This window comes from Taurulus bubalis (genome assembly GCF_910589615.1).
Source record: "Taurulus bubalis genome assembly, chromosome: 12".
NCBI classification, from domain to species: Eukaryota; Metazoa; Chordata; class Actinopteri; order Perciformes; family Cottidae; genus Taurulus; species Taurulus bubalis.
The window spans coordinates 13689491-13713497 of NC_136600.1; the positions used below are offsets into that span (position 1 = coordinate 13689491).

Genomic DNA, 24007 nt, shown 5'->3' on the forward strand with positions numbered 1-24007 from the left:
ATTGGATCTTTCCGATCTACCTGAAAGGAGTTGAAAAAAATAATAATGCGATAAAACGACGCTGGGACTGAAACAGTGGTCATCTGGATGATTGCAGGGGCTAGTTGTTGTTTGGGAGTTTGTATAGAAGTGAAACTGTATATATGTATTCCAACAAAGGGGGGGGAAATAAATCTTGGCTTCCCAGCTCACCCTCTTCTGTCTATGTCAAGGACAAACACAGCAGCCCTGTGATAACCTTGTGGGGGAGTCAGCAAACGTGTTTGTGCATTCAAAGAGCACAAGTGGATGGAGGAAGACTTGCAGTATGCACGCCTCCAATGCAATATCATATTCATCTTTATGAGTGTGAACGTGGCCTCACAGTTACCACTCAAATGCTTTAAGTGTTTTTACATAATTACAAATGTTCTACCATCAGTGAAAGGAGAGCATGCGGGTTCATGTAACTTGATCATGCGGGCCACGAATTAACCAGAAATGCGAAAATATAGAAAAAGCAGTTTATTTAGGAGATTTTAACATTGAAGTGTGAATAAAATGAAAGGGTTTCCTCGAGGGTTCGCAAAGTTAAAAGTAAGACTTGTTGGGACCCTTTTAATACCACATAGGGCACAATTTAATACCTGTTTCCTCATCATACTGGCCAGTGTGAAAGTATTATGGAAAACCATAACGATATGGTCGAGAATTATTTGATATTAGATCATATTTATTGAGTCCTTCCAAGCAGCATACGATTTACAATGGGATATCTCATTAAATTATTGCAATCTGGATAAGGGACATTAAATGGATTGATATATTAACCAATGAAAGGATTTATTCATACATTTTGTTTTTTCTCAAAATCAACACCTGCCTATTATGAGACAATTAATTTCCGAGCTACTGTAGCTAGCAGTAGTGACGGTGCTGACTGAATGGACTGAACAGTCCAATGTACCCACAAACTGTATTTAATGCTTTTTCAGTGTTTTTCAAGACCTGCAGATAACTTCAATACAGACCTGTATATGACCCTGCTGAATATTTTCATACAGATCCTTTTCCGTCCTATTTTCCATTCTTAGATCACGTTTCCATCGGAGGCCTCGGGGATAGTTTCTACGAGTATCTGATCAAATCATATCTGATGTCAGACAAGACGGACGAGGACGCAAAGAAAATGTACTACGGCGCGCTGGAGGTATGGAGATTTGAATCATACATTTCACGCTTAGGCATGGCTCCATTAGATGAAATGATAATAGGTGCATTCATCTGCATAAGCCTGCAATCAAAGAAAGTGTACAAAGTGCTTTACACTCATCACAAACAGGGGTGTGAGGCAAAACAGCGAACGCACAGCCGGTACGTTGCTTAAAGTTTTTAGGGATAGTTGGAAGTTTGAGTTCATGCATCTGCGAAGGTGATTGTGTTTTTTCATTAAGACATATAACAGTCATTTACTGCAATATTCCCCGTGGCTTTGTTCAGACTTGAACAAAAAAAGCCACAACGACCAGGTAGAAGTGTGTTCTTTGTCCTCACAAAGGCTGCATTAATTAAAGATGGATTTTTAACAAGTATTTTGCAGTTGAAGCCATAATTAATGACCTTGTTGAGCGTGACTGCTGGAAGCTTGATCGATGAGGGTCACAGAGTGAATCCCCCAATAAAATGTCTCATCAATTATATTATTTGACATTAGAGAGCTGGCTGTTTTATTAAACCTGACACACTCACAAGCAGCGAGAGGCACACTATTAAGTTGGTTTATAGTTCCTGTGTGTGTGTGTGTGTGTGTGTGTGTGTGTGTGTGTGTGTGTGTGTGTGTGTGTGTGTGTATATGTGAGTGTATAGAGCAGTGATTGTCAACCACTGATCGTCAGGTGTGCCGTGAGAAAATTTCCAATTTCACTTAATTGGTCCAAAAAAATATTATTTAGCTGCCGCAAATAATTTTCCATTGTTGAGCGTCTGAGCCTGCAATATAGTGGCTGGCCTAGTAGTTTCCTATAGAACAGGTCTGCACCTTGTTCTGCTATTAAACAAACTAAACGGCCGTATGTTATTGATCGTACACGACAGCTTGTAATTTCTGGGTCGCGTCTACAACTCTTTCCACACAGTGGACAGAGAGAGCGGCGAAAAATATGTCGCGTGCTTTTCACAATGGGATTTGCTGCTTTAAGTTATCACTATTTTAAGCTATGAGCTCTCATGTTTAAAGCCCAACAGTTAAGGTATTTGTAGGTCAAGACAAACATCCAACAGGCTGCAGCCTGGCGCTCCATCAATGACGTTTCTGACGTTTCTGAGGCTCTGGAAATATTCTTCCAAAAGTCCGAAAAACACACTCAAAACACAAAGCCTGCTCACTTTGTGGTCATCATTCAAATAAATGAACACTATGTTTCCTTTAAGTCAGTATTTATCAAACTGGGGCGTATTACAGGTGGGGCGCAAGAGGAAATGCTGATTTTACCGTACGCCGTTAATGGGTCACATGCGCATGTACGACTCGCCGATTCTTGTCATTTCGCCAAAAGCCGATCTTTATGAGATCTCCGTGAGGTTGTCTTTTCTGCTGTTGCGTCGCTCAACATGGAGCATGAATTGAGAACGGCTGTATCAAATCTACCTCGTTTTAAAAAGAGTTGTAGAGGAAAGCAGCTCACTGCAGCCACTATTAATGATACGTTATGCTCACACATCTGCACTCACTCTGTTTTGCAAAAAAATAGCTTGTTGTTTTCCACAATAAGCTATTTAGTTGTAACTAAATATTAGTTATTTTTTGCACGGATATAACTTTATTTTCATTTTTCTAACAAAGTGATAACACATTTGTTTTTATCTGATGGAGCAATCTGGTTTAATTGAAAGTGATTTCAATGTTCTATTATTTATAAAAGCACAGATGGAGTCACTAGTACTGTGAAGTATTACTTTGTAGTACTGTGAGGTGCCACAATGTAGTATGTCCGTCAGTCGCTTCCCCCTAAAGCTGTAAACCTACGGGAAACACTGAATACTGTGACATTCTGTAACTTTTTGGGTTGTTGGTGTGCCGCGGGATTTTTTTCATTGTAGAAAATGTGCCGCGGCTCAAAAAAGGTTGAAAAACACTGGTATAGAGCTCTGCTGATGTTTGTTCATCCATGGAAATGCATGGATGAATATTGAAAATATGGAACGTTACTGCTGGCATTGTTTTTAAGCCACATCGAGGGGGGAAAGGGAAAAAGGCCATGCCTTTAATCACTCTTTGGGCATATTAAATCTTGTGCTGCTGTGGTCTTTGCGTTTATATGACGGCATACAATTCAGCCTTGTACAGTGCTGTCGTGACTTTTAAGCAAAAGTGATGCCTGGCGCCAATTAGGAAATTGGACCTATGTTTTAAAATGCCAATACATTTACATACTAATGTGTATGTCTGAAAGTGTCTAGACTGCACTTAAAGAAATAAGGATGTGATAGTGCAAAGCAAAGTGTCCTCTTGTCACCTTTTTTACGCCCAGATGTTTAGATGATTCTCTCTCCTTTGACACCCAGTGGATCCTATTCAGAAGCGGATGTAGGGCTGTAATGGATGCTTTTATTCAAAGCACCGTACCGTGATTATATACAGCGGGAGTACTTTTGTGACAGAGATGCTCTCAGTGCAAAGGTCATAGGGCAAAGGCATAAAGATGATATCGAAAAGGAAAGCTTCCTGGCACTGCATAATGTGAATAGACGGCAACGGACTGTCTGCACTACCTGCAGAAATAAACACTGCACAATATATACATACATAAAAAAAACACCGGAATCCATCTGTTTTGGTCTTTAATGGAGATAAAGTCAGAGTAAAGCACATTCCATCTGGCTACAATTACTGTACCACAGACAATAACTTAAAATTGCCATTGAGATTTCCTCAGTTCTCATCAGAGGGTCAAGCCAGAGGCATAACTGCTAATTACAGACTGTCCTTCTCTCCTGGGACCTGGGATTTAAATGGCCAGGAACCCCCGTGCTATCAGATTAAGTTATATACTGTGTGTTTGTACAGAGCTCTGAGGTGAAGGCGCAGCACAACTCATTATCTTTGGCATTCAAATAAAAGTAGATTACTAATTAAAACAGTGTTGAATGAGAGATCATTTTCCAATTAGACTATGCCATGATTACTGCTAACAACAGCTAATTAGCAGTACATTATAAGCCCTCAAGAATGTTTTTTTTCTGAGAACATGGCATTTATAAGCTTTCATAGAATACACATGTGTGTTTTGTCCTCAGCCGGTTTCATCTTTATCAACCCTCATTTAGCATGAAATATTTCTCTCATGTGGTAGGAGGGAATGTGTTAGCAGGATAAAAAAACTACATACTGATTGTCACCATCCAGTAATTTGCGATTGAAATGTCCCACTCCACAAATCAAATGCCCTTCACATATACATCTAAAAGAGGATGTATTGTTTTTCCAAGCACATCCTAAAAGAGCTGTTCCAAAATCAGATGAATGATTGGATCTGAGATTAGAGAGGGAATTTACTCTTTTTCTCTCTTACACTTTGTGGGGTGTTGCTGCTGAATAACACAATGCTGTATTCAAATGCAAAATGAGCACAGAATAGATGAGAAGAGGACGAGAGAGAGAACGATGCATTGTTCAAATGAGATGTCCTTCTGTTATATTATTTCTTATAAAACATAAAGTGACATTTTAAAAACTTGATTTTTGTTCTGCCTCGTCCATCGTTTTTTATTTTTTATTTGTATCATTTATTAAATAATTTGTGCTGTCCTCTTTAGGCTATAAGATCAAATCCCTCAGAGGTTTGACTGTTACGCAAGATATTTATATAATTTAACATATACATTCAGACGTTTACAGTAGCAGCCATGTTGGACTCATCTCCCTGTTTGAGGAGTACCCACATATTCAGACATTTTATAGAAAACAATATCTATAGATATAACTTGGGAAGTTGCATCTGTCAGATCAAAACTTGTTTTTGTGTTGTGCATGGCCTTGGTGGTTTTGGTGGTTATTTGTTGGGTTCATTGAGCACATGCTACCACCGTTGCGTCATCAACAAAACTACTACTAATCATATTCAGTTCACAGTAAACTACACATGCTGTAACCTCAAGTTAATGCTGGTTTAAATACTCCTGACCTTGTGTTGCTGCAGGCGATTGAAGCCAATCTGGTGCAGAAGTCCCCCGGTGGTCTCACCTACATGGCCGAGTGGAGGGGAGGGATCCTGGACCACAAGATGGGCCACCTGGCCTGCTTCTCCGGGGGCATGATCGGCATCGGGGCTGACGATGGAGCGCCGGAGAAGAGACAACACTTCCTGGACCTGGCTGCTGAGATCACACACACATGCCACGAGAGCTACACTCGCTCAGGTGAGTGGAAGTGTCAGGAATGCTGAAGAGGGGCACTTCTAGCTCTGAGAGGCTGGACTATCGCTCAGGTCAGGAGCAGTGTTCCCTCTAAGATGCGCGCGTGCGCGGTCGCGCAGGCCAGTCGAAGTGGCCGCGTAATAGATTTTTCAGACCGCGCACATTTTTCAGACCGCACAAACGATTTTTTTTTAGGGGTTAAAAATCTTTTTTGCGCCAGTGTTTCTGAGATAGGAGTGAGCCATCTCCACAATAATAAGATCTTTGATGTGACGTGTCGAGTCTTCTTGGCCAATCAGCGTCCCGTTTCTCGACATGCGCTCTCTGTACCTCTGCTAGCGCTCTGCCTCCGTTAGCACCCCTCACCCCCGCTGTCCTCCCCCCAGCGCCAGGAGTGAAGCTCGACCAGAGCGCCACCTGAGCTCTGGCCGGCGCTGTTTAGGCTCCTCTTGGCGGGCCTTGCTCCAGCAGTTATAGGCTACCATGGCGAAAAGAAAGGCAGAGCAGGTGCCCCAGAAAAAGATCTGCCTAACGTTCAAACATGAGTGGCTAGATGAAATAGTCCAAACTGACACAGGTAGGATGAAACTTTCAAACATATTTAAATATGAAGTTATTAAATTGTTTATATAGGCTACCTTTAGGAAAAATGAAACCATGTCAATTTAATAGGCCTATAATTATTGTTAAGCACTGCATTAGCATTTTTCTTTCAATGAAGTTCCACTTAAATGTTGTACCTGCTGAGAAATGACTACACACCTTACACACCTTTGATACTTTTATTTTTTTATATATATCATTATCAGTCATAACCAGTGAACCAGTCATAACCTCCCCTTATTGAAGTTCAACAAAGATCCTTTAAGTTCAACTAAACTGACTGGTAAAACACCATCATTAAAATGTTCCCAAAGTCCAGCCATTATAAGGATTTTGAATAAATATCAATATTGTATACATATTGATGCATTTGCTGTCATCTCTTTGAATCCCCTATGGCTAACACAGGCTTGTGGTCATTTCCGGCAGGTCGCGTGGTTGCGAATTGCTCACAGTGCTGTAATGTGCGCTCAGAAAAAAAAAATGTGCTCAGTGCTGAAAAAAATTTGAGGGAACATTGGTCAGGAGGCTCAACGTCGTACAGGAGAAGGGTAGCAGATGAATTACTATCGCTGCTCATTTTGATTGAGATATAAATCTACTATGTCATATTGAAAGATGTATATTTTGTTTTACTTTGACACATTGCTTGTAGTCGTATATTATATTTTTTTCAAGATTATACACATTTCTACACATGCTTAGGATTCAAGATTCAATACTTTTTTTCTCTACCATTTAGTTTTAAGTGTTAGAAATGGAACCAAAATAAAACAAAGACCTGAATCCAGCCGTACCCGGTTTATTTATTCTTCAAAGACGAGGTTATATGCTTGCTTTGCATTATAGCATCTCAAAATAATGCTTTCCACCTTGTTGGTTTGTGGATTAAGTTGGTGTTTTTACTTGCAAAACATGACTCACATCACCTTGGATTATTGGCTGAGTCAGAAAGACAGAAATCATTTTCTTATTAAACTACATTTGAAAATAATCCAAACCCTAGACCAACGCCTTATGAAAAAAACACATTCTGAACCCGACAAGACATTCAGGCCAGGTTGCTGAATTCCAATGAGAGATCTTCTGGTTGAGTAGTAAATTCATGTTTAATTATTTGTTTAATAATAATAATTACTTGTTGTTCTTACTCTTTGGATCCAATTAATTGGCTATTATAAGAAATAAGATGATGCTCGATCACTGTTGTGGTTCACTTTATCTGTCTCTCTTAAGAGAGGTTATAGCGGCATTCAGAGAGCGATATTGTAAATTAAAAAGGCCTCTGGTGTTTCAATTTTGCCCTGACTCAAAATGAGAATCACGCTCAGTGGCTTCACCTCACCAGAGAGACAACAGACCTAATAATGAGAGGCGGAAAATTTAAGTCCTTGATTATTCTCCAACGTCGCACAGCTGTAGGCAGCAGCAGCAGACATGGAGGTGTCTGTAAGTGTGTTAGATACTGATAATCACATTTTATTATAAATCAGCAGGAAGAATGAAAACAAAAGAGACGGAGAGAGAAAATGGAGATACAGTATTGAAGAATTATAAAAACTGAGTCCACAGGCAAATTTACTGCGGCTCCAATCTATAAATGAGGGAGAGTAGAGGAGTTGCCATCGACATACCCAGGAGAAAAATGCAATAGAGAATGAAAAAGGAGAATCAGGTGCCAGCAACAAGCCTGACTTCATTTTTTGGAAAGGCTGTTGTTTGATCTCTACTCCTCCCTGGCATCTGTCTTGGCCCTGACAATAATCTCCTTTGCTAATTTCAAGCTTCTTTTTTCACCCCCCTCCACTGTTGGGTGGGCTGTAAGGATTCATCCTCAAGTGTTCACTCGCCTTCGCTTCTCCAGTAAGATAACGTGACTCATCACATAACAGGTTCCTTGATACGCTTTGAATACTTTTGATCTGCAGACTCAAAAGGCTTCTCTTTCATAGTCATCCACCAGGTTTCTCTTCACTCATTAAAAGGGACTGGATGGTGCTCAGCAGCTGTTGGATTAGTGATCTGCAGCAGAGAGAGAGAGAGAGAAGATTTGCTATTGCATGTGCGTAAAGTGGCTGCTATTTAGCTTTGACTTACATAATGATACCTTGAAGACTCTCCTCCTGCTGCTGCTCCTGGATATCTGCCACCTTCACAGCAACAGACCGATGCTGGAATATGGAGGTCTCATGGGAAGCAGCAGGACAATGTTATTGGTTTCAGAGAAAAGGTGGTAATAGAATTGTAATGCTTAGCTTTGTGCTTTTCTACTATGAGCTGATGTATAATAGAGTACATGTTAAAGACTAACATCACTTAGAGCCATCATCTCTTATTCTAACTAATGTTCAAAAATATCTAAGGTATTTGATCTGTAATCATTAATGATCAGCGGGGAATTAACAGAAATCAGCAGGCTGGATTTTGCCCGAGGATATGTACTCATGTACAAAAAGCAGATGGGTTAGGAAACTGGTTGGTAAAAAGATACAATGATATAATGATACATCATACATCATAAATACAACATCCATACATACCAAAATGTATTTTGCCGTAAAAGGTTGCTATTCAGTTCCCAAAGCGGGTTAAAAAAATTCAACCTTCTAAATTGCGTTTGACACAGGCAAGGCAAGTTTTTACTTTAGTTTATTTCAACAAGAAGGCGATTCAAAGTGCTTCACATAAAACCATCAAAAGCATCAAAACATAATGCAGAGAAAACAGGATTATTATTAGGCGTACTATTCCTCCGATGAACATGTGGAAAAATCAAGTGTGTTGTCTGCGCTGTGAGTTACCGATGATCCTCTCTGTTGAATTAGCATCAGCATTCTAATCACAAATTCAAAACAGGCTGTCAGGAGGCAGGAAGTGGGATTAGGAATCAGATTTATGTCATGAAAAGTGTTTCAGTCGGAGATGAGAGGCCCTGAGCTGTGGAGGGACAGGTGTGGCATAGTTGTTGTTGCATGAGGTTGTGCTGGCTAAGTTGGTGCAGTGGAGGTGTAACTCATTTGACAACAGCTCAATACAGAATGTGGCACGGTGTCTGACTAAGAAAAGTAGCAATGCAGAGAAGAAGAAAAGTTAGGCTAGTAAACATAGATGTAAACAATTCTGGGGGAAGAACATGAGAGGACGAGAGACACAGTTCATGTAGGCGATCGCGACCAGACGTAGATTTTTCATATCTAGTTATTTAGTTGACTCGCATATTTGCAATTTAAAACCAAAACTAAACAGATTAAATGTGTCGAATGTAACAAAAACATGGACCTTGGTTTAGACTTCCAGGTGTGAAAAAGCCGACAGTGTGTTTGGGCCTGTTTGACGTACTGCAGGTGGTGATAAATGATGGATTTAACCTGTTTGTGCATCAGGTTATCGTTGCAGCTGGGCTGCTTATTAGGCTCGACTGACGAGAGGTTAATGCCACGTTGCCGTAATAGTAGCGGATGCGGTCGTATCAGAGTAGTTTCACAGATAACCTGCTTTCTCCAACACGGCCTAATTTGCCAAGCCGCTACACAGCGGGTGGCTAAAATCACAAATGATAAGCAAGAGAAAAATATATATCTGAGCAAATCGATAAGCCGATACAAAATGTCAGTCTCTTCATAATACACCTTCGACTTCAAACATGTTTCTGAGACGTTGCTATGCCGATGCTTCTGTCCTGGCCACGGCAAGAATAGATTCTTTTGTGCGGTATCATGAATAGAATCTATTTGCTATGCAGCATTGAATTGTGATATAAATATCAAGGAAGAATGGGGAAGAGTAAGAAGGAAGAAAGAGAGAAGCCAACACACCATCTGGAAAGCTGGAGCGGGCCTATTTGTTTAACCTTGAGCCCTTCTATTTTTTAAACTAACAATAATTGAATGGTCTTTTCGCACTGTGATGTTTTGTTCTTCTGTAAAAAAGGAAGAAAAATATTCAGTGTGCTCGTATTTTTTGATTCAGAAATTGAATTTAAAAAACATTCTTCTGTTATGTTTTTCTTTGCCTCTGTCAGCCACCAAACTGGGACCCGAGGCGTTCAGATTTGACGGCGGAGGAGAAGCAACCGCAACCAGGCTGAGCGACCGATATTACATCCTGCGACCAGAAGTCATCGAGAGTTACATGTACATGTGGAGACTGACCCACGACCCCAAGTACAGAGAGTGGGGCTGGGAAGCTGTTGAGGTGAGATTCTCCAACCGCGAGATGACGAAAATGTATTTTACCTTTTTTTTCATCATTTAAACACAGACATTGTATCATACTGGTACTGTTGGCAAAGCTTTCCGTAAACCCCACATTCATCTTTCTTAGTTATGTTCATTCTTATTCGTGTTTATTATGTCATACCGTATTGGCCCAAATAGAAAATCTTTTTTATCTCTGGTAATTACATTTGATAAAGTGGATGTCATCTTTTATTCCACAACTAGAAATGTACATGCTAACAATATCTGAATAGTCAGTACCTGTTTGCCTCTGTAAGGCTGGGAGTTGTCTTCTGATGGAACCACCAGAAAGAAATATTGTCATTTATTTAGACCAGTGTGGTAAAAAGACTAGTTTCACAATTCCACCTTATTTTTAAGTGGGTTATACCCTAGACTTCTCTCTCAGGAGTAGCTTGCACTCTGATTTTATAAATTGTACTCACCTATTATGTCAAGCCCCTTTAACACCCTCAATTACCCCTAGCCAGCTTCCTTGATATTGTGCGGCACTATACATTAGCTTGTAGATCAAGCAATCTCCACTGGCAGGAGGTGAAGGTTGTGTAGGGAGCACCATTATTAAAGTGGCAATAGACAGGACATTAGCCGGAGTAAACTGTAGCGGGCTGGCATGATAGATTTAGCATTAATTTAGTGTGCACAGAAGTGGAGAGATCAGGCTGACGAGTTTGACGGGCCTTTAATTATCGGGCACAAAGGTTGAAAGTGGCGCACAACACTTCCCTTCAGGAACATCAAGCATTAACACATTGGGGTCTTTGTTAATTAGCACATATAAGCCAGTCCTTTGTAGCAGGGGTAATAATGTGCTAATCCGCTTGGCTAGCTCAGTCACTCACCATTAGCCCTTGTCAGATTCAGCATTGCTTGGGCTTCAGTTGTGCAGCCGGCTGAAGGGCTTGACATGTTCCATCCTTTACTCTTTCTTTAGGTGTACATTGACACACTGCTTTGGCGTAAAGGATTTACTGTCGCTGCACTATAATATATTAGAGGAACAGTGTTTTGCTAGTATGGTTTCCTCTCTACAGTTTGTAGGATAGATGGTCCTCCAACAGTGCAGAAGACAAAAGACAATTCTGTGAGAGCTGATTGAGTTGGTGAATAAATATACATGAATAAATGAATGAAGTAGTATTGATTCAGTTTGTGTAATCAAGCTGGCAACTGCGAGAAGTGGTCTTTACCTTGTTCTTTCTGGGAGGGGATAAGGTTTTTGAAGATGTTTTGCATTGTAACGTGCCCTCTTCCTGTCAGGCCCTGGAGCAACACTGCAGAGTGGAGTCTGGCTTCTCCGGGATCCGTGATGTTTACACCCTGACAGCCAGCCACGATAACATGCAGCAGAGCTTCTTCCTCTCAGAGACACTCAAGTAAGTCCTGTTTCCTCACGACATCTCTTGTGGCAAACAAAATAAGAATCTACATGCATGATCCATCATAGATAAAAATAATAATAGGGTAAAATTCTTAATGCTGGGAATGGATCTGTACCTTTTTATCTGTTATCTAATTCAGTGTTTAGGGGCCATTCTGCAAAATGGTGACTTTTACTTTTGGTGCTTTGAGTTCATTCTAATGCTAATACTTTCGTACTTGTACACTTTTCCAAGTGGTTTTATTGTTTTATTAATTATTGTAATCAGAAATGCTTTCCGTCTTCCTGAGAGCCGACTGCTAGCAACACATTTAGTGACCATCGGGGTCACAGGGAGGCTGGAGCCGATCCCAGCTGACTTTGGGCGAAAGCAGGATTACCTGGACATGTCGCCAGTGTATCGCAGGGCACATTTAGAGACAGACAACCATTCACACTTACGGGCAATTTTACAATTAACCTAAGCTGAGAATTTAGGAAACTCCACATGGAGGGGCCGCCCGGGATCGGAATATATTTTATTGTACTTCATTGCTGCTCAGAGTACTCGCAGTTCACGGCTGGGACTGGGTCCCTCTCTCACTCGTTGCAACAGACACAACCACTAAGATTTATTCAAATTAATTAGCGATGACGTCTCCAGGTCTGCATTGGGAAAAAATGACACTGCAATTGTTTTCTTGCAGCCATTTATATAAACCCTAAATTCTGTTCATTTTAAAGTGCAATGCATCAAAATCTGGTGCACAAAATTAAGAGGCTGGCTCAAACAAATGGGAGGGATTGTCATCTTCAATCTAATGATGAAACATGTCACCGGGTATATTAGGCTATAGCTACACACACACACACACACACACACACACACACACACACACACACACACACACACACACACACACACACACACACACACACAATACTTGTTAGTAGAATCAATTCATTGTTGTTTTGTTTTTGAGTTTGGCTATGAGATAAATATAGAATGTGTCTATCCTTATTCTTCTTTAAATGTGAAGATAATAAAAACAGCTGTAATGGATTCTCAAGACTTTATCTTGAGAAGATTTGTTTGTTTTTTCGACTTGAACAATCCTGTTGAGGAAGGTTGTTTGTCAACATTTTTTACTTGGGGCAGTATGGTCAGAGTAATCAGGTTACACAAGAAATTGGTCAGCATAATTACACTGATCCACATATTCATGCAGCAGGACAGTAATTAGGTTTCCCCTCCACCTCAAACCATATGGCTCAGATATTTTAACTGTATTAGCTCAAAGTGCATATACAACAGTAAAACAAGCTGATTAGAAACTTGGTTGTGAATATACTGTACATGCCAAAGACATGAACATGTACTTGACCCATATAGCGAAGGTCCTATTCACAATAATATGGTTGATGAGCTGAAACTATTGACATTATATGAATGAAAGTTTAAGTGAAGACGAGTGAAGACGTGTCACTCTGATGGATTTGTTGGAACCACAGAAAGCAGAAGTAAAGTATTGAACGAACCGAGGTTTGGATTAAAGTAAACTGTGAAATATGTCTTCCTGTCTGCTCAGGTATCTGTACCTGCTCTTCTCTGATGACGACCTTCTCCCACTGGAGGACTGGGTCTTTAATACAGAAGCCCATCCGCTGCCCATCATCCGCAAGAGCTGCCTGCAGGACGAAGCGACACAGGATAAGACGGTCTCCAAATGAGGCTGAACACGACCAACAACCGAGACAGACGCATTTGCACAGTTCATGTGTTCACACAGTCACACACCAATATGGCAAACACCAATTAAATGCAGGTTCAGAGTCTTTTCAGGAGCGTGTTATTGACTCTCAATTCCTTTCAAGTAAAGGACGCCGTCGTTTTACGCTGTGATTGTATATCCTTTTGCCGGGGTTACTGCCTGCTGGCAATTCTTTTTTTGTGAACAATCAAGACAAACATGACTTTCATGAAAAGAGCACCTTTTTCTTTCCTTTTTTCCTCCGTGAGGAAACCAGTATAACTTGCAGACCCAAATGTAGTGGGAGGAGGGTTGAACTATGGGCCATATTGTTAGAAAGAGAGAGAAACGTATTGAAGACCACTTGAGTTTTGCTCTTTGAGTTTGTTGTTTCGTTAATCTTAAGTGATGAATGATTTCCTTATATTGTCATTGCATCTTTTCCTTTGTGAGTACACTCTTTGACCAAAGGTTTCTTTGCATTTCTATTTCCCTCTTTCCAGTAATGTGTTTTTGGTGAGTTTTGACTGAAAGTAAAAATTTACAACGAGGCTTGAATTGTAATGAATATTGATTAATGTACAGACAAACACAAACATGTGATTCTCAAATTCACCTCCAAACCAATGTTGATGTCATGTTTCTTACTGAAACAAGCTTGAATGAATTTCTTAAAGGTTCAGAGGTGTCAGGAAAGTGGCAGTGTCTTATGCATCCAGGGACAATTAAACAAATAATTATGTTGGGTTGAGTTTCCATTGTATGCGTGGGTTATTTTGTGAATAGAACAAAGCTTTCTCAGTCCTCTCAGCCTTTCAAATCAAAGTAACAAATGGAGTCCTGTCCGTTCTGTGGCTGTAATACATGCATTAAGGGAAAAGAACACATTTGCGCCAGCTCCAAATGGGTTTTCCTGTTTCTGTTGTAGTTATTCTACTTCACCCTGCCTTTATATGTGAATCCATACAGCTGCCAATACTGACGTTAAAGGCTGTGAGCCCGGGAGTGGAGAGATTTCATTTCCATCACTGTTCTATTCATCACGGCTGTCCCGCACAGTTGTGGAGCGAATGTGCTGTACATACAGATGAAGTGAATGACCCCTGTTTGAGCTTGTCTTGATTTTAATTTGTGATCTTTTCTTTTTTCTTTTATGAACTTCAGTGGTTATTTTCTTTTCTGGATTCTCTTTTGATTTGCTTCCCTCAGGTGTTTCAGTAAAAAAAAGAAGAAAAAAAAACTAAAATATTCTGACTTTTAAGCCTAGTTATCGCTGATATTAATTATTATTACTTATTCTTACTGTTTGATTTAACTTTCATTGTTGGATATTTTCAAATACTGATAAAAAGACCTGTGCAACTTTGTACATTTAAAACAATCCTAGTTGTTGTGTGTGTTTTTTGTTTTTTTTATCAGCCTTGTTTCCTTACCAATTAGATAGAAAGTAAAAGAAGCAAAAAAAACGATACCCTTTTTAAAATTATTTTACAGCAGGTTGCCACATTAATTTAGAAGGAAACATGCAGTGACTCACAAAAAGGAAAGAAACTACTTTTGTGCTGCTTACGTTTGTTTTGGTATTTGCTTCCAGGAAGCTCATTACAGATTTAATTGAAGGGGGATGTCTCAGGGTTGTGGAAAGTTCCAGCAATCACAATGAGAAAATGACTAATGAGGTTTAACTATTGCACCTCTCTCATGGTGTCAGCCCAACAAAGCCAAATGTAATACCTTCCTCTCCAAATGATTTGACTCTAGCTGCTGCCATCTGACTCCTAATTTCAATGTGATAGCTTGAAGTGATTTTGCATTTGCTTTCAATATAATCAGCATTAATTATTGACAGGATTGACATTTAACAGTCAAATGTCATGAATCTAGTTATCATCACCTTAAAAGAAGGACTAATATGAAGGTGTTTTATGTTTAAATTCTAAGGGCAAATGTTACCGACATTGAGGCATGCAGTCCAGGACTATTCTTCCCTGAAGCAAAGGTGTGATAATTAAAAGAAGGGCATAAGTTGTACACATGAGCTCGCCTGGAGACATAAATGGGAGGATCACAGTCTATTTGAATGCACCGGAGACTGATAGTGAAGGACAAACGCGAGAGATAATCCTCTCCCCCTCCACAGTCTGTGGAGTCGGCCAAGGCGGCAGAAGCCCAGACGACACGTCTGTGTCTGTGGGACCGCTGTCTGGCTCGGCAAGACCTTCCGTCAATGTGTAACGGAGGGGGAAGAGAAGCGCTATCTCTCTGCCACAGTCGTCCTCCAGCTGTCCCAACCAGGGCAGCAGCTTTACAGGGAATAATAGGCACGTCATGGAGATCTGGTTCAAGTATTACTTCATTTCAAAACACTTTCTACTCCACCTACTCACGGTTTCAACTGCCCACTGATGAAGGACAAAGGAACAACATTCAAAACGTAGTTTTCAAGCTTAGCCGAAAAATATTGGAGCTAAGCCGTGTACGTTTTTAAAGTCCAATGCACTATGATGATGTATTTTGAATGTTGTTCAATGTATCGCTATCGCCGATACATTGTCATGACCTTGATATGACCTACTATTATACTATGAGTTTGTTTTAGACCCACCTTCATGGCTTTTTATAATTTTTTTAGATATATTTTTTTTTACATTCTGTACTATGACTTTATTTACGCTTTCTCGACTAACTTTTTTATGAGGTCTTTTTGACAAGCCATACTATATTTTTCGACATACTCTTATTAATACTATAATATTATTGTTTTAGACACTGTCATATGTATTTTTATAACTCTTTGGACATACTTTAAACGTTATATAGTATGACATATTATGACTCGATGCCATACTATACGATTACTTTTTTATGACTAAATAAATTAACCTTGTTTGACTTACAATAAATACAGTACTATGTTCCTTACCAGAAACAATTTTCTCAGAAAATCCAGAAACCTCACTGTGGTTGCTATCCACTATTTTAACCTCCATGCAATGAAGACGGATATAAAAAAAGGCAATGTGTACGATTGGTCAAGGCCACAATAAAAGTCTATACTTAAGTTAAAGTAGTACCTCAGTGGGACAGTGAGATATTTCACAGACTGTACAAGAAAATATTCGAACAATTCATGGCATCTTCAAAGCTGTAAATATCTGCACAAAGCAGTAAATGGTGTGTCAGACAAATTAATATTCACAACAGTGGGACACATAACAATTAGTTTTAGCTTTAATCGGGATTCTGGGTTAAATTACCACTCCACTCAGGAGGTACCTCAATGCCTTTGAACATTTGAACACTTAATTGACAAAGAGGATGGGCCACTACAGAACAATCACACTGTTGAGACGGTGAAATCAGCATAAGGGGGCTTTTAAAATACAGCTATTTATCACTCAGTATCACACGCATTTTCAATTATTGTTGTCATTAGCTTGCAGTAGAGATCTTTTGGACTTTTTCAAAACATAGATGGTCTTTGAAGTACCAACTCAATTCACATTACAGCTCATATTTACAGTTCGTCAAAGTATACCACTTTGGCAGTTACAATAAATTGTAACATGTTATTGTTTCATACTAACAGAATATCGTTTAAGGTATATTTACAGAGTTCACGCTACATCTTTGGAAAGGTAGTGGCAAATAAAGGTGACACGGTGTGATATATTTCAGTGGTAGGGGTGAACATTTTTAAATGAAATACAATAGTTTACTATCACCAATATTGTTGTGGGCTTTTCTCTTATATTGCCATAGAAAACCTGGTTATTTCTAGTAAGGCCTTCTGCCACTGGTGGTGCTGTTGTGAATAGTCCGCAACTCAAATGTGAAGTTTAGAAAACCGCTTATAATCTGGAAAGCAATGGAATTTTTTTTTATTGAATTTTTGTATGTATCCAACAACCTGACATGATAATCACACATCTCCATCCTGGTGAAAAAAGAAGACAACACCTTCACAGAGAAGCAATAGAAAGCATCCTGATTGGAACCATTACAAGCTTACATGCGATTACAAGCGAGTGACTAAAACTGCCCAAACCATCATTGGGACCAATCTAAAGAGCATCAGGGATATTGGTGGAGAGCCCAAAGGATATTAAATTGCAATATGCATCCTAGCCACAGGGTGTTCACGCTGGCTACAGAAGTATTAGTTGCTGTACTGACACACTTTCAGAGCAGCTTCTTTCATCAGGTTATGAGACTCCTAAATTCATCCTCAACCTTCCACCATAAATTATAGTATTGTATTTTCTTGGAGTAATCTTGCTGCACAGACCTGCTTTACAACGGCAATAAATTGACCTTGTACCAATAATGCAGCTCCATCAACTCTTGCTTGCTTTGTGCAGAAACCGCCGATGTGACCTTCACAAAGGAGGCCTCAAGCACGAAGCTGCCGAATACAACAAACCGACAGTTCAGTTTGTACGTACATGCACACCGTCTACCGGTCAATTCTCAGCCCTCCTACTTCTAACCCACAGTCTGTCTGTGTTATTTTTTAGAAGTATTAGCAGCTGGTTAGGCAGTTGTGTTGCCTTTTGGGTTCTAACAAGATGTCGGGGCAGCAGATGAGGCCGGCCTGGCAAACCTTCAAGTGTTGGCAATGCGGAGTAGAACGGGATGTTCCATAAGCACACATTGGAGCAGCACAGCACCCTGTCTGAAGGGTGAGGCATCTGTTTAGTGCACACGTGGGTGCTTTTATGTTCAGAAACACACACTCCAGGGTTGGCTGTGGTTACACTTTTCAATGCGACTTTTGTAATCGGATGCGTCAGATTGGAACTGAGTTTGATGCTCAATGCAACCTGTCCCCTCAGATAGTGATCAGATATATTTTGTGGTCAAAGGAGCAGCTGTAAAATGGTGAGTGAACACATTTCATTTCCTACAAATTCTTCACAATTAAAGTACCCTGTAATTTCTGCTACTTACTCTTCCTCACTGCAGTGTTAGCAGACTGTTTTTGGAGAATATATGCAAACAAAGTTTTGCTAATTTGGATAAAGACACATTTTCACATACCCTGTTGTTTTTGTAATTAATTTTTTAAGCAGTTAAATCAGGACATGCCAGGTTTTCATCAGGAGAACCGTAACACTACTCAGATTGTGCATCTCAGCTGTGCTCCAGACCTGTTTTTTCTCCTATCTTTAGTGTGTGGACTGGCATATCGAGTTCCAATCTCAGAGCGCACATACTTGAGAGTTAATGCACCCTGGCAAAATCACATTGAAAAGACAAGCGCAACCACAACATAAGACTTGACTCAACAGCACACAGCCAATATATATTGCAGACTTGTTCATTCACGGCATTTATAGCAAAACCTGATAAAAACATTGAATAAATTAATGAATGGAAAGATACGCTTTTTGTATTTCTACCAGTTATCTTATTGGATGTGTAATTGAATATGAATATTAAATGACAACATGGCAGGACTATCCTCATTTCTCTAAATCAGAATTGAGTTAATAATTATAATTATAACAAAGAAGCATGGTTTCCATATTATCTGGATTATCCAATCATTAATCAGTTTGCTCACCAAATGCATTAAACATTTCTTTCTCAAACAATCAAAGAAAGAGAAGAATACTACAGCCGACCCACTCACTTTCCAGTGTATAAACTATTTTTGGAAACCCTGTCATGCTGTGTATACAGTATCTCTCCAGTAACAAATGCATCATCTGTTCTGCTTTCCAGGGTTTCTTTCCCCAAAACAATTTGTCTGCATCTAAGAGAGCTACTTTAGTTTGTTCCAAAGCAACCTCTAGGCTTACTCTAGAAAACATAAACATGGAATTCATTAATGAGTCCCCGAATAATGAAAATATTAAATGCAATATTCCCCTCATTGTGGAGAACAAATTAATTCACATCTCTCTATCCTTGGTCGATAGAGTTAGTTAAATGTAAAGCTATAGTTTTAACAACAATAAATTATTCTTACACTGTGCAAAATTAAGAGCAAGGTACTTCACCATCATTTATACAGAGTAACAAGACCTATTTTGCAAAACACTCCATATTGTCTCCCCGTCCTTCCTTTTTACCAGCGAACCTGAGAGAAAATAACTATGGTTAACAAACCATGAAATTGTGCTGACAAGACCCGAGAGGTAGGAAAAGAACAAAAGAAGGAACAGGAGTTTACATTTAAGTCTTAATTTGAAAGGCTTCATTCCAATAAATTAAAAGTTCACAACCTGAAATATTATGAAAAACTAACTGCAGGCGTTATATGTCCAACTCACTGAACTATTCTTTAAAAAGCTATTTACTCACTGTTTGTATTTCCTTTGTCAGAAAGGGACCTTTCAGGTGAGATGTGTTTGTGTTTGTTTTGAGCGCTGCGTAAGAAGACATTGTTGTCCCGGAATACATCAAAGGGATTTTGAAGCAAACTCTTTCATTTCATTCAAAGGTCGAAGTAGGTGGTTTTACAATATAGGATAAGGAGACTGAACCTGTCGCTGCACTGTTTTTGTCACTGGAGAAGACAAAGAAAAGCTGGCTTGTCTGTTTATTATCTGCTGTTTGTGCTCTGGCATTTTCCTCTCCTCATGTCAGAAATATAGTTTGAAAGAAGACAATGATGGATGTTCTTTGACAAAAGAACACTTAGTTATGTCTTGTGTTTATCCATAGTACCTTTACCTTGCAGTACCGAGAAAATGCAAAATCATAGCATGGTTATCAGTGTAATTTAAATGGTTTCTTGAGAGTCTGAAACTGGATAATGTGCACATCATGCAGCAAAGCCATAACACTCCACATCCACCTCAAATATGGGTCAAGTCAGGCATTAAAACCCTCTGAACCGTTAAACAATCGCCCAAACTACATTGTTTATCACAACCAGAAGCTGTTAAAAAAAACGGCATTATGGTCAGATTTTCATCTTTTCAACGGTCCTCGAACACATCATGTGTGATGAACGCTTCCATCAGAAAAAGCTACCAAAAAGAAAATGCTTAAAATGGTGAAATGTAATCAATAATATTTTATTCTAGATCTTGTGACAGGATCAAAAACATGCCTGTAAACTAATCGGGGTTCAGAGAGTTGAATCAGACCATAAATAAGCAAGAGTTCCCAAAACACTTCTATCATTTGCATTTAAAAAAACTGGACCAACATCCACGACCACTGAGACTTAAATTAAGGAGTTTGGCCTCATCTAGCTCTTCTATTGCTGTCTCTTCCTCCGTACTTCATGATTTTAACCTTTATTTAATAATGTTTCTATTTTGTATTGCCTTACTTTACAGTCAGACACATTCCCACCTGGGAGTGGCTCAAAACTACAGTGTTTTACAATTGTACACTAAAACAGCTGCATCCCAAAGGTGGTCCATGTAGGCAGCTTTTAAGGACGGAATTTATGCACACAAACATCCCCATGTCTCTGCTTTTGCCTCTTTACCACTACAGGGGGCCTAAATTCCTCCAGAAACTACGAGGCCTGGTTGCCAGTGCCAGGACCACACTGGGTATGCCCAGCGCGGGAAACAGGCAACAGGCATCACGCCAACCCAAGCTGAGCCTCCAAGCTGCTGTGGCGGTATGATGAAAGAAATACATTTACATTAATCACGTCGCCATGCTTCTCCAAGCACTCTCCCTTTCTGTTTCGCTTTCGCCATAGAAAAAGAACATCCAAGACATCGTTAATTAGGTGTCGATCTTTTTCCTAAACCGGTGAACAGAAGAAGAGCTATTTTGAAGTTTGTGGCCGTTAAAAGGCCGCAAAATGCTCTTCCCAGAAAACAACAACAACTATCGGAGATTAGTTTAAGTCACCAAAGGACAGAGAAAGCTAGTAACCAGTACAGCTTTTATGGTTCACCATTACAGTAGTAGGAGCGGTGCATCTTGTTCTCGGGTAAGACGTTATTGTAAAATATAGCCTTAAATCTATTACATTGGCTGCAACTAAACGTTTTCTTGATTAATGGATTAATTGTTTCATTTACAAAACATCAGATTCAATTATAATGGATTCTTATGGCAAAAACTGCTCTTCAACCAGTTGTATGCATGATAATTTAATCATTTAATCAGGGAAATGTTACCCATAATATATGTATTTTTAAAAGCCTATCTATTTCCCAGAGGCCAAAGTGACATTGAAATAGCTGACCAACAGTCCAAAACCATAAAAACCTTACAATAATACAATTAGGAAAGTCTGACATTTAACATTTCGCATATTTGCTTTTAAAATGTCTCAAATGATAAACTCATTATCAAAAAAGAAAATCTGTTGACCGACTCATCAAATAATCGTTTTACTAGTACGGATATGTTACCAGACTTAGTGGTGTAATTTGTTCTAATTGTTCCCTCTTTACACTCTGGGACAACTTTGGAGATAATAAATATATGTATTGGCAGTGGACCGATACATTCAATCTGGATTGACTGCTTGTCTGCTTTGTTGCTTTTCCAAATGAATATAGTGTATTAATTAGAGCTACCAAATGACTGGAGGGTGCTTCCATTTCACACACTGACGTGGTGAGCTAAGGATTCTCATAGGAACTATCAGCACGGTAAAATACAGCAACATAATTAACTTATCTTGGGCATCCACAAAACAGGCATTATAGCTTTTTAATGTTAACATAATCATCTGATCGTTATCATAACAGCCTGAGTGTAAAAGGGAGTTTATCCTTCTCCAGATATGAAATCACAGCTGCGGTTTAATTTCTTTCCATGATTTTTGAACTTGTTATGGCTGATCTCTGGATTTGCATGGCTGTAGCACACCATACAGCTGGTCACTAATGGAACTCATATTTCTTGTTTTGGGTTTTTACACAACACATTTGCATCGTTCTTGCTGTGAGTATTCATGCAGAGACCTTTAGGATTAAATTGAACATTTGAGGATTAATGCTATATTTAGTGGTCAATTGGCAAGATTACAATTGTTTGGAACATACTGGGTATATAGATGGACAGACATGTGAGGTGGATGATGCTGAAGAAGTGATTTTAGATGTTTGACTGTTGGTTGGTCACCTTGGATATAGAGCTTGTTTGGCCTTTTAAATTAAAATTAAAATTAAAATTCATAAATGTATCATGAATATAATTGCCAGATAAAACAACAATAAAACAAGTTCGTTTTGGTTCTTTTTTGCCATAAAAACTGGAACCATCCCTTGACCCATTATAATTGACTGAATTCAAAATGACCAAAGCTGTCAAAAAGGAAACTACAGTTTAAACCGTTCAAGACAAGGAAAGGAGAGACAAGGAGAGAGTGTCTGATAATCAGACCTTGAACATAGTATACATTTAAAACTGGAAGGTATGAAAGACCTTCAAACCTGGCAGTAAATTGCAAGTAGACATTTATAGCAATATTGAAGTGTTATCCTAATCTTAGCCAAACTCCTTTTGCAAAAGCAGATGGTAATTATCAGAATCAGACTGCAGTGAGTGACGACTTGGCTCAGTTAGTCTCCACTCTGGATGCGATTGAAGTTCTCCGGTATGTTTAAAACATGTTCTCAGTTAGAGTGACAGGCAGCCAGCTGGCTGTTTCTTTTAAAACAAATGTTACCCTCACAAAGAGTGTTTATAATATAAACACTCTCCATATATTTAATTATCAATTTAACCAGTAGAGGCAGATGAATCCTCATCTTTCTGTCCAATGTGACTAAAGCACATTTAGAAATGAAATAACATGCTAGTGGAGGATGATCTATACTTCACTGACTCATGATCACCTGTCCTGGTAGATTACATTACTGTGTAAATAAGGATGTCCTGTTTGCTCAATATGCAGTCTTCAGTCTTTTGTATACTACAGGAACAATGACATCATTTTGGATTCAAACTTGCAATCTGAGGACAGTCAGCAGATATGAGTTGTTGTGTTCTCCAGGAATGCAGCAACACGTGTCTATGAAATATCTACATTTAAATATGGATTTCCCTGCTGGGTGCACACGTGATTGAACCATGTTTTGAACTGATTATCGAGATAAGAGATCAACTGACCTCTAAACTAAATTATCCTAACAAATTTGGTGTAATCACCTTTTAATTCTCCATTATGATTTTTAGTGTTCCAATTTCTCTTTATCTGTTAAATGTTCCACCCTTTAGCCAACATTTTGTTGATTAGCTGTGAAGTACTTGATTCATATTCCAGGCATGTAGCTCAGAAATGGATGTGCAGTTGGACATAATATCTACAGAGACCTCAAATATAATTTGTATATTTACAAGACAAACAATACACAAGTCGAACTACCCATGTGTTCTGCAGAGAGCCTGCAATGACACTTCAAGTTCATTTAATTTTTTGAAGAAAGGCAACAATATTATTGTTTACTTTGAATCAGAAAATAAAATTATTTGGATGACTATCACCCCACGCTCACATCTTGCTAATTGCCCATGAAGTCATTTCCATAAATAATATCTCCTGTTTATTACAGAGGCCCCATCTGTCACACGGGAGTAATCAAATGAGCACAGTGACTTTGAGTAATCGCACTTGCGGTCTTATATTGGAATACTCCACCACAAAGCAAATGAAGTGCAGTCCTGCAGCTCATAACACACTTATCATTTCAACAGTTAACATATTCCCTTCAGCTCAGGCTCATAGT

General features: G+C 39.2%; 1 protein-coding gene across 1 annotated transcript in view; it reads left to right on the plus strand.

The window, feature by feature from the left end:
• LOC306744535 (mannosyl-oligosaccharide 1,2-alpha-mannosidase IA) overlaps positions 1-14717 on the plus strand; it is a gene marked incomplete at its 5' end in the record, with an annotated part of 167552 nt that extends 152835 nt beyond the window's left edge. Inside the window, 5 exons of the mRNA XM_079227195.1 lie at positions 1074-1189; positions 5178-5397; positions 10019-10191; positions 11496-11611; positions 13185-14717. Of these exons, the coding sequence (XP_079083321.1) occupies positions 1074-1189; positions 5178-5397; positions 10019-10191; positions 11496-11611; positions 13185-13326 (767 nt within the window). The 3' untranslated portion in view covers positions 13327-14717. The remainder of the gene's footprint in view (positions 1-1073; positions 1190-5177; positions 5398-10018; positions 10192-11495; positions 11612-13184) is intronic.
• Positions 14718-24007: the final 9290 nt, after the last annotated feature.